The 11,813-nt window shown below is 44.8% G+C and overlaps 1 protein-coding gene across 2 annotated transcripts; it reads right to left on the bottom strand.

The window, feature by feature from the left end:
- Positions 1 to 2,535: 2,535 nt before the first annotated feature.
- Positions 2,536 to 11,020, bottom strand: FAM111B (FAM111 trypsin like peptidase B). 2 transcript variants are annotated; one of them, XM_026487149.4, is made up of 3 exons: positions 10,888 to 11,020; positions 8,985 to 9,151; positions 2,536 to 5,359 (listed from the first exon to the last, which is right to left on the bottom strand). In XM_026487149.4, exons 2-3 carry the CDS (start codon positions 9,063 to 9,065, stop codon positions 3,233 to 3,235), a joined length of 2,208 nt encoding a protein of 735 aa, XP_026342934.3. In that variant the 5' UTR covers positions 9,066 to 9,151; positions 10,888 to 11,020; the 3' UTR covers positions 2,536 to 3,232. The 2 variants fall into 2 exon arrangements, with proteins under 2 accessions (XP_026342934.3, XP_057173466.1); XM_057317483.1 differs by lacking the exon at positions 10,888 to 11,020 and adding an exon at positions 6,417 to 6,715 and having other exon boundaries at positions 8,985 to 9,069.
- Positions 11,021 to 11,813: the final 793 nt, after the last annotated feature.

Here is an 11,813-nt window from a genome sequence, read left to right as displayed (position 1 = left end):
AGCCGGTGGTGAAGTTCTAGTTTGAGTCTGAAGGTCTGAGAACCAAGCAGGCGTGAGACCCAAAAAGAGCCAATGTTTCAGTTTTAAGTACAAAGGCAGGAAAAAGTCAATGTCCCAGTTCAAAGACAGCCATACAGGAAGCATACCTTGTTACTTGGGGGTCTTTCAAATAAATCTGTTCTATTCGGGCTTTCAACTGATTGGATGAGGCCCACGCACATCAGGGAGAACAAACTGCTTTATTCAGTCTATCAATTTAAATGTTAATCACATCCAAAAACACCCTCACAGAAACACCTAGAATAATATTTGACCGAGTATCTGGTCACCTTGTGGCTGAGTCAAGTTGACACATAACATTCTGATTTGAATGTTCCAGAAGTAAGATAAACGAAAACCAACAACCAATCTATCAGCTCACCGTGGAAGATGCTTCGGATTGCTCCTAGAGGTTAGGGAAAGCTACAGCCTGACTGAAATTATCATTAAACTTCCGTAAGCATGTAGACTGCACTGTATATTTTCTTAAAAATGCTGCTTAACTTTTTGATTGCAGTAGTAGAGACTCCAGTGTATGTACTTGTCAGAATTCATCGGCTTGTATACCAAAAAGGATGTATTTTACTAGACATAAATCCTAAATTAATACAACTAGACTTTACGAAGCAAAAGAAACGGCCACAGAAAACAATGGGCAGAAAAGAACGCAAAGTCTGAGGTTTTGAAGGACAAAGGTCAAGGCAATTCCAGCTGCCAGGGGCAGTGACCCACAGCGGTGAGCAAACCTAGAACTGTGCTCCGTGCCTGAGTGGGGCATCCTGGCACTTCCTCCACAGCAGAATCTGATCACTGCTACGGGACAGTAACAGTTGTATTTTCCATTCTCTTTTCTGAATTGAAATTTTACTTTACGTGGTTGGGTTTGGGCCCTACTCCACTACGGTCTGTTGGGTGTGTGAGCAGGGTGAAGGGGAACCGGCAGATCCATCTCTGCGTGACGAGGAGCTGCCCCCAGACGTGATGGAGAGACACGCCCGTCACCCGGAATTCTGGACTATCTTCGGGAGTGGGTAAGTATGCTGCGTAAGTGGAAAGAGTGTATACAGCTACCAGAGGGGCTAGATGAGTGGGTTGACAGAACCGGTTCATCCAAAATCCGTTTTCCCTTTATTCCAAAGCAACAGAACTTAGGCTGGGCATTTGGTCATCCAGAATAAACACTCCACTCCACAGCCTGATTGCCAGTTAAGTGAGCCACGTAACCAAGCGGAGACGATGGCTACCAGCAGCTGGGATATATGCAGTTTCTAGATGGTGTTCTTAAGACGAAGAGGTATACGCCCCTTTTGCATATTTTCCTTTCACTCCTGGCTGTGGGGTAGGTGTTGGCTGGAGGGTCAGTAGTCATCTTGGACCTGATAGAAAACCTAACACCATGACAGCTGGAACTCCCACAACGGGAGAGCTGTATCTTTAGACTACTACGTGAGAAATAACTTCACGCTATTTTCTTTTGAAATTCAGTAGTTGTTCCTGTATCTTTCTAATACACATACAGATCTAGAGTTTCTGAACCAACAATTTCTGAGTGAGATTTATGGCTTTTGCACAACTGAGAGGCTATTCCACATTTGGACAATCCAATCCACCACCGGTTGGTAAGGAGGGTGTATCAGAGATCTGTGCAGGTAAAAGAGATTGAAGTGAAGGGATTAATTGCTAGAACATTTTTTAAAAGATTTATTTACTTATTTGTGTGGGTGGGGTGGGACAGAGGGAGAGTCTTTCAAACAGACTCCACGCTGAGTGCAGAGCCTGACGTGGGCTCAATCCCCCCGACCCATGAGATCATGACCCAAGCCTTGGAAGCCAAGAGTCCGATGCTTGACCCAATGAGCCACCCAGGCGTCCCTAGAACAGCTTGAGAATAACAAAAGCAGTGGGAGGGATTCAAACGGCCAACACTGGAATGGAGTCGAGAACACATCTTCTCGGTTGCAAACCAGGAAACAGGCAGGCGGATGAGGGAGCTGTTAGAAATGCCTCTCCACATATCACAGTAAATGAGCAGACACTGCAATATGGATTTTGGCTGCTGCTACTGCTTGCAACCACTCCTCGATGCACAAGAAGCTGAGGTCTAGACACACTTACCGGGGCCAACACTACTCTCTCTAGACACTCATTCTTCTACGACATTGTTGGCCAGAAGAAAAGACGATGATCTCCATCTAATTTCTATCTTCCAATAAGAGGCAAGCGCATCTGGGGCGCCTGGGTGGCACAGCGGTTAAGCGTCTGCCTTCGGCTCAGGGCGTGATCCCGGCGTTATGGGATCGAGCCCCACGTCAGGCTCTTCCGCTATGAGCCTGCTTCTTCCTCTCCCACTCCCCCTGCTTGTGTTCCCTCTCTCGCTGGCTGTCTCTATCTATGTCGAATAAATAAATCAAAAATCTTTAAAAAAAAAAAAAAGAGGCAAGCGCATCTATTTTAAGGAATCTGATTTACAATCCTAGTTGCAAATTAGAGATGTTATTTATTTTCTTCAATTTTTATTTAAATTCTAGTTAACATGTAGTATAATATCGTTTTCAGGAGTAGTCCAGTGATCCATCACATACATGCAACACCCCGTGCTCAACAAGACAAGTGCCCTCCTCCATAGTCATTGCCCATCGAGCCCACCCCCCCACCCACTTCCAGTTTATTCTCTATCCTGGAAGTCTCTTATGGTTTGTTTCCCTCTCTCTTCTTCCCACTCCCTTTCCCATATGTCCATCTGCTTTGTTTCTTAAATTCCACATGAACAAAATCATGGTATTTGTCTTTCTCTGACTTAGTCCGCTTAGCATAATACACTTTAGCTCCATCCACATTGTTGCAAAGGGCGAGAGTTCATTCCTTTTGATGGCTGAGTAATATTCCATTGTGTATATATACCACATCTTCTTTATCCATTCATCAGCTGATGGACATTTGGGCTTTTTCCATAGTCTGGCTGTTGTTGATAATGCTGCTATAAACGTCAGGGTATATGTGACACTTGCTTCGTAGGGAGCCTGCTTCTCCCTCTGCCCCCCCGCTCCCCCTGCTAGCACTCACTCTCTCTCTCTCTGACAAATAATTACATAAAATATTTTCAACAAATAAAAAGAATATTCATTATACGTTAAGGAAACAGCCCCAAATACTCTAAATTATTGGCATATTTTCTAGAATAAAACATTTTTTTCTATTGTTCCATGGGTACAATCTGATGAGATTGAAATGACAACTCCTGTTTGTTATTGTCTTTGTTATGGTTCTCGTTTGTCTCTTCCATTAAGAATTTACACAACCTCTCATTTTTCTGTTCAACATCACGAAGAATTGAATACATAGAATAGCCATATTCAATAAGGGCATGGACTGTATCTCCACGTTTATAAAAATGCCCAATGGTGTGCACAGCAACCAATTCGCCAGATGTATTAAACACTGGGGAGCCCGAGGACCCGCTGGAAAAGCAGGTATCATAGCTAAGTGTATCAGTGCTCCAAACTTCTGGTAGGAAACTTCTTTGGGTGAACATGGAGAAAGCATTATAAGGGGCAGCTTGGGGTCCTACCATCGCAACTTGGTGTTGTTCTGGGTACCTCTCTAACCGCTGATTTAGAGGAATCACAGCACAGCCATCTATCTTCTTGACCTGGCCTTCTGGGTGACCAATTATATAAATCAAACCACTAGACGGTTGAGAGGAAACTCGTCCAAACAGGCCCGGAGGAAATCCATCTCCATTTTTGCTTAGCTTTAAAATGGCATAATCTAGAGGTCCATCAGACACTTCAAACCATGGCTCAATGTCATACCAATCAACACTGATAGGGCAGAACCTTTTATAAGCAAAAGATACCTTTGCACATTTGCTTATTATACCTGGCCACAAACTTGGATCTGTGCCTTCCCCCACCATAAGTTGTATTACATGTAGACAGGTGAAAATATAACCATGATTGAAGACAAAGCAAGTACCAGTCCCTGTGTTTCCATTATTGTCCCATGCCAAGAACCCAACGGACTTACTAAGATGAATAAGATCTTCACAGGTTGCAACTGAAGTAGAATTTTCCGTCACTTTTCCAAAATACTTTTTATATACGTTGAATTGTTGAAACGGCGTCAGTTTGGTTCTCTTCTGTTCATCCTGAAAATACTTTCTCATCCAAAGTGCCTCCTGATTAAAATTTGGATATTGATCCATTATGCCTTTGTCCAACATTCGGCAATTCTTTAGCCAGAGGTTAACTGCCGTCCTCGGGATAGCCTGATTCATAACATGCTGCATAGCCACATGGGGCCTTTGCCTACGTCTTGAGTTGTTCCCCCAGTGTTTTCTGTTGAGTCTATTACGGTAATAACTCTTAATTCTGGAAATTGTACGTCGTTTTTTACCTGCAATATCATGCCCCAGACTCTGAGGTGGGACCGTTTTTTCTCTGTTGGACTCTGCCTCTTCAGTCTCCCCATCGGTCTCTGGTTCGTGTTCTTTGATCTCAGACTGTGTCTGATCCCTGGGATTGATTTCATCAGGGGCATTTTCACTCTCCTGTTTACTTTTTTTAGGGCCATCTTTCCTGACCCGTTTCTTAAAAATGTCCATTTCTAAGGTTTTTCCAGATACTTCGTCCACCAGGGACTGTTTTCCATGAATTTTCTGATGATCTTCCATTACTCTCCATTCAAATTCGTCAAGGTCAGAACGAAATCGGCCATCCTTGCTTAGAGCTTCTTTGATAGTCTCACCCTTTAAGGCATAGATACAAAGTGTACTTCCTCTTTCATGAAGTTCCTTCATCTTGAGAATCTTCTTCACATTCTTTCCAACAGAAACAACGTGAAAAAGAACACATTCCATGTTTGGGTTTTCACACTGCCGAAACATCGGATAGGTTTCCTGGTTACTCTTTTTTTGACCAAGTGTTATTTTAAAATGGGAATGTTTAGGTAGGCACTTGAGAGGCATTCCTAAATTTACATATCCGCCTATTGTTTTTTCTTCATAAACAAGGATGTTCTTATTAAAATGATTCTCCATCCTTTCCCTGAAGTTGTCATTAGCTCTCAGGGCTGAGTCGATACTCTCGGTGAGTTTACCATGTGCTGTAAACACACTGCGGTCTGATTTCTTGGAGCTTTCACTCAAGCTAAAAGTAAAAGAACATTTTTTACCGGTGCTCAAGTCTGGGTTCTGAATTTCCACAGATGCTTCATGCTTGACTTCACTTTTAAGCTTAAGGGGCCTGTTCCACTCTTTACTGTCAGACAGAGAATGAGCAGCAGGACACGTGCCAGGACACGTCTGCCTCATGACAGTATCCTTAAAAAAGGAAAGATTAAAAACTTCATAAGAATCACCTTTAATAATAATGTTTCATGTTTTTCTAATGATAAAACTAATAGATACTGTGAAGAAGCACTGGATAATAACATGGATAATGAATAATGGAGAAAAAAATACCAATCATTATTTCATCAGCAGAGAGAACCATTCTACATGCTGTTTTATTTGTTTCTATGATTTTACCTGTGGATACAAATCTCATGTTCTTTAAATTGTGCTCTGCAGTGTGAATTTACTCTTCACTAAGCAATCTGCCAGTGACTGACATGTCATGACATACTTTTATTTAATGCCATACATGCCATTAAATAACCTCTGAAAACACAATTTGAGGGGCCTCAGGATACGTCACTGTACAATTATTTCTAATTCATTCTTCTGTTACTGGATACTTAGATTGTTTCCAACTTCTTACCACTCTGAATACGACAAACACTTCTATACGCACGGCATTTTGTCTCAACACCTGAATACTTCCCTAGGCCAGATTCTAAGCTGTAGAAATACTGAGCTGTGTTTCACAACATCTATGCTGCCCAACTGCTTTCCAGAGAAACTGCACCAATTCCTCCCACTCCTTCTCCCCTTGCTGCCCAAAGAGGCCAACCATACGGCTGACTCCTCCAAAGGATTTCAATACTACTGTTTTAAATGTCTGCCAATTGATAGCTGAAATGCCATTTAATTTGACTGTTTAAAAAATCTGCATTACTTACTAGCAAAGCTGGAGTTATGTAATGCACCTCTCGGCCAGTTGAAACGTCACCTTTCAAAAAATTCCCATTAAGTTTAATTTCTGTTTAATTTCTATTTAATTTCTGTTCTCTACATGTTTCAACAGCACCAAGGAAGTACATGATATGCTAAAATGATGGATAAATCCCAGGATCAGATAGATATACACGTAAATACATATGGTCATATACCCATAAATATACATACTCAAAAACATATACACATAGAACCATTTGGCAATAGCCCGGGGAAAGTATGGATAATCTGAAGGCAACAGGAGTGCAAATCAAGGACATACGTGAAAACCATGACACCACAGGATTCGGCAACACTTGGGCGGGAATTCTTGTGGAGTCTCCAGTCTTGGACCTGGTCTATAGGAACAGAGGAATAAAGCTGGGGACAGGGGGCCTTGGTTTATTTCGGAGGCCAGCGCAATTGAAGGAGCTCTGGTTTTAGGCACAGTGAGCTTCTTCCTCCCACGGTGCTTTCCTTCTCCTTTGCATTTGCAGCTACGACTCATTGTCCAAATCGCAGCAATGTCCTCTCATTCGAGTTCCAGATATTAATGCTGTGTTGGCTCTTCGACATCTCCCCCTGGATACATCAGAGGCATTTCACCCTCAACTCTTTCCAAACTGAAGCCGTAAAGCTTACTCCCAATCTCTCCCTTCTTCCTGGGTTTCCTGAGTCTGTTAACGGCGTCACCATCCACTCAACCCCCCAGGCTAGCACTCCGTGGGTCACACTCAGCTTCTTCCTGTATTTTCACTCTTACATCCCATTTAGAAAAACTGGAAATTTATGTTACATGCAAATGCAGTATATGACATCCCCCCATAAGCATCTCTGTATCTACCTCCCAGGTTAAGAAATGGCATATTACAATTTATAAGAAGCTCCTCTTTTATATCTCTCATTTCCATAGACAAACACTCATCCTGAATTTGTTTTAAACCAATTCTGACTTTACGGTTCTTTAGGGACATACACATATGTTGTTGAAATAGAAGTACCACACCGTATGGTTGTGCCTCGTTTTGATTTTATGGAAAGGCATCTGATTAAGTATGTTCTGTGATTTCTTTCACTACATCTCTGAGATTGATTCTAACTGATGGAGTCCTACATTCACTTCCACAGTTAAAGAGAATCCATTGAAACAATTAACTGTTTATGCACATCTTAGTCGTTTCCAAGTTTTTTTCTACAAAACACAGTGGTTCCGTCCTGCTGTGAATATCCTTGAATGTTTCCTGGTGCACGTGTGCAAGAATGTGACTCAGCAGGAGGAGTGGGACTGCTCCAATTTGGGGATCTCTGAATACTTCCCTTTATTACATACGGCCATATTATTTACAGAATGGTTGTACCACCTTGCATTTCCACCAGTGGGACATCTACATCCTCATCCGATGTTAGTACTGCCCAACTGTCGATGTTTGCCAGTCTTGTGGGTGTGAAATGGCATCTTAATTAACTAGTTTAATTACTAATGGGAGTTGAACCCCTTTTCGTGCTTCTGCCTGTTCATGTCTCTTGCCCATTTTTCTATGTGACTATTTTCCTTTTGATTATTGAAAATCCTTTCTATATTCCAGACACAAGTTGTTTATTTATTATATGTGTTAAACATATTCTCGGAGTCTGTGGCTTGCTTTTTCATTCTCCTCAGGCAACATTCAACATAAGAAATCCTTAGTTTTCTGTTGTCACGTTTATTAATCATTCTATGTCATAAGATTAACTTTCATAGAATTATTCTATTTTTTTCTAAAAAGTGTAAAGTCTTGCTTTTCCTATTTTATTTTTATTGAAATAAAACCTACTGTAATCTTCTCCCAAACTATCTTCCCAGCATTATTAGCCTTCCACATTCTTGAATTCTTCCATACCATCAAGTCTAGCTATACTGCTCCCAGATATGTTTTCATGTGTATACGACTTGACTCACACTATTTCCTCATGCTGGACACACTTCCCTGGTGAAATTCTATTCATCCTGTAAGATCTTTCTCAGATGATACTGCCTAAATTTTCTTGAGTGTGAATGAAGCATTCTCCTCTCTGCACTCCAAAACACTTGTTTGTATCTTGAGTCAGTAGTATCATTTTGCATATTTTGTGTTGGTCAAAAACCGACTCTGAAGTCTGACTGCTTGGATTCAAATTCTCACCCTCAAGTTCATCATTTTTGCAACTTGCAGAAAGGTGGGTTCAGTTTCTTCATTTTTATTTTATTTAATTAATTAATTTATTTATTTATTTTTTAAAGATTTTATTTATTTGAGAGAGAGAGAGAAAGCCAGCGAGAGAGGGAACACAAGCAGGCGGAGTGGGAGAGGAAGAAGCAGGCTCCCAGTGGAGCAGGGAGCCCAATGCGGGGCTCGATCCAGAACGCCAGGATCACGCCCTGAGTCGAAGGCAGACACTTAACGACGGAGCCACCCAGGCGCCCCAGTTTCTTCATTTTTAAAACAGGGATGATAGCAATATCTTTTGTTTTATTAAATGTTGAATGAGCTGATACACAGGAAGTTGCAAGAAGAAATTCAGGTCCACACTAATTTCTCAATAAGCAGTAACTGTATTATTTTGGCCACTCTGTCCTTCTGATATCAAGCGTCTACAGTGTTTGTTAGTCACCTTGTTGTCTAACAAAGCACGCTGTGCACTGCTAATTCATACACTATCATTTGGTTTTGCACAAGCACTTACAGATGTGATCTCCCAAATATACTTTTCACAACACAGAGGAAGGGTTTATAGCTGCCACTGTTTATGAGCTTATCCCCTTCCAGGATCCTAATGCCACTACGGTTAGAGTATGCCGCTCTAGCCAAGAGTTGCTAAAAAGGAGACATACCTTCGAATCTTCAGGTCTGCTACTCTGGCCATTTTCTGTATCAGTGAATGACTTGTTCTCTTCAGGTTTCATGGGATTCATGATGACTTCTAAGAAACTATGACTCACTTCTGCTAGTGGCCAAGTCAGAGAAACAAGGATTGGATTTGCTCTCCCACTTGCAATGACTAAAGACAAAGGAAAGACAAGGTACATGAAACAACTTTCAAACCCCAGGCCCCAGGGACTGCAGAACAGTGATCTCCCATCCCTCAGAGACAGAAATCTAATGAGGTAATCCCTATGAACCTCTAGCTTTCCGCCTGGGGAGTGTTTCCAGGCCATATCTCAGGGAAGGGAAACAGCAGAGCCTGGCAGTTTCCTTGAGTTGAGAAGACAAGCTCAGGGTCATGGGGGCCTAAGTGGCTGGAGTTTGTGGGGCAGACTACTAGAGAGAAGAGAGCTACAGCTACACACAGAATCGGAGATCTGCAGTGGGTACCCCTTGAAATCTCAGCCAAATAGTGGTCAGTCCGTACATGTGAGGAAGATACTGGAAGCCCTCGGAAGAACCACCTAAAGGAAAAAGTGGAACAATTCTGAGGCTCACACAGGCCTGAGAATAGTTTCTGCTCCCAAAAGTCAAACTAGGTTTTCCTCACCACCTATGAGGTATCAGGAAGAGTATTCAGCAAGGTATTGTCTCCATAGTGGGGCAAAAGTAGCCCCAGACTGAAGACTGCTCTTGTCCACCTTAGGAAGTTGAATGGCGACACTTTGCCAGGATCAAACTGTTTCCAACTCATGTCACCGGGCACTAGAGCAAAGCTTAAGAATATCAATGAGCATTTAAACATCTCTGGCACCCCAAAATGTGGAATTAACAAAGCTGGATGTCCAGTACAAAATCACCAGGCATGAAAAGCAGAGGAAAACAGGACCGCTAATGAAGAAAGAAACTGAGGAACAGAAACAGATCCAGAAGGGACACAGCTGACAGAACTAGTAACAAACAAAACCAGTTATTACCTTGGCTCTCTGGCCAAATATAACAGGGACCAGATTGAGCCTCCACACTGAAAACAAAACAAGACAAAATGGGCAAAAGGTATGTAACAGTGATTTGCAAGGAGCTGGCTGGCCATCATGCACATAAGGACAGTGACCAATAAGGCCCCCCCTGTGATGACTGCAGCTGACTGCTTGAGAGATCCCAGGCCAGGCTGCAAGCGGGGCAGCAAAGCAGAGCCAGCAGGAATCCCTGAGTTGAAGAGACAGACAGATGGAAGTGGCAGTGGTCCCAGGACACAGAAGGGAATGACCTCCCTAGACAGACAACTCCGGATACATGAGGAGGGATCCACTCAGGAATTCAGGGGAGAATTAGCAGAGCAGCAATGGAAGAAAGTACCTAAGGCCAGGAAAGAACCACCCCAAAACGTTAAATCCTCTCCCTACACCCTCCTAGGGATGTGGGGTTTCTCATTTGCAAATGAAGGTGTTTGGTGTAGACCAAACTTTTATTGTTCCTGTGAGTTACCCCCTCTGGGCATGTTAAAAAGGAAGATACCGGATCCCATACTCAAAGATCATGATTCAGTGACTCTGGGCTGCAGTTATGATATTTGACCCGCCCTCCCCCAACACGCCCGTCCTCCGCACCCCCCAATACCACCCCCTCCTGATGCCCAGGAACACAACAGGGTAGCTGAAACAGCTTCCCAGCTGATCTCCAAGCGTCTTTCTAGGAGTTAAAGTGTTGATCTTTGAAGCTGCGGGGCGGGAAGGGGGTTCCCACAATGGGAGGCTGTTTATCCCTTACCCCCAAAACTTCTTGGCTCAGGACCAAGGTCCTTTGCCTAGTGCTCTCGACGACCACCCCCCAAGAGCTCCACGTCCGACTGAGGACCAGAGCACCACTCACAGATGCGTCGACTGTGTCCACGGCGCCGGTGACCGCTGCCCCGGGATTCGCAAGAGCTCAGAACACGGTGCTCGCCAAGCTCTCCGCGGGAATGCTTCCCTCGCGAAAGTGGAAGTGAGCGCTTCCCGGGCTCTTCGCCGCGTCACCGGGCGGCGAGGAGGCGGTGTCTGCCCTCATTGGCCAGGAACACAGCCACTTCAGGAACCGATTGGCCGAGTCCGGCCACCGACGGGGCGGGCGGTAGAGGCTGGGCGTGGACCCCGTCCCGCGAGTGGGCAGGTCCCGAGGGGGGGGGATTCCCGGAATTGGCGCCCGCGCGCGCGAGCCGCCTTACGATGCATCTCGTCCGGGACAATCTCCTCTCGCTCTCCCGCCTCAGTGCAGCTGCCGTCGGGCGGGGAGCTGAGCGAGCGCAGGCGGGAGTGGGAGGAGCAGGTGATTTCCGCTCTCGCCCCGCGGACTCCGCAGGGTGGGCGTTGCGCACCTGCGTCTGGAGCTGCGGGGCTAACATTCGGCCTGCGGGTGGGCGGTGGTTCGAGGAGCGTCCCCGGCGGGACCGGACGGCCGCTGCAGGGCTGGCTCGCACTGGGCAGAAGCCCCGCCAGAACCTTCCAGTGTTCAGACGGCGTCTCACCGGCTTCCAGCGGACAAAAGGGCCCAAAGGGGGCATCGAGGTTCTTAGGGTCCGGTCGGTCTCCTGGCACTCGGCGCCCCCGGCAAATGAACCAGCCACACCGAGAGGCTAATGCACACACTTAGGCCAAAGCAAGAAGCCCAGAGATCCGAACGTCTCCCAAAATCCGCCCTACCCCCCTGGACTCGCGCGGGGAGCCTTATTTTATCAAGGACCTCTTAGAAGGAAATCCGCCCAGCGGGGGCCTAGGGGCCTGCGGGCATTTCGGGCTCTGGAGCCAGGGGTGGTTGAT

This window comes from Ursus arctos, unplaced genomic scaffold, assembly GCF_023065955.2.
Source record: "Ursus arctos isolate Adak ecotype North America unplaced genomic scaffold, UrsArc2.0 scaffold_23, whole genome shotgun sequence".
Lineage (NCBI taxonomy): Eukaryota > Metazoa > Chordata > Mammalia > Carnivora > Ursidae > Ursus > Ursus arctos.
The sequence above is the reverse complement of the archived record's forward strand: the minus strand, read 5'-3'. Positions and strand labels throughout refer to the sequence as shown.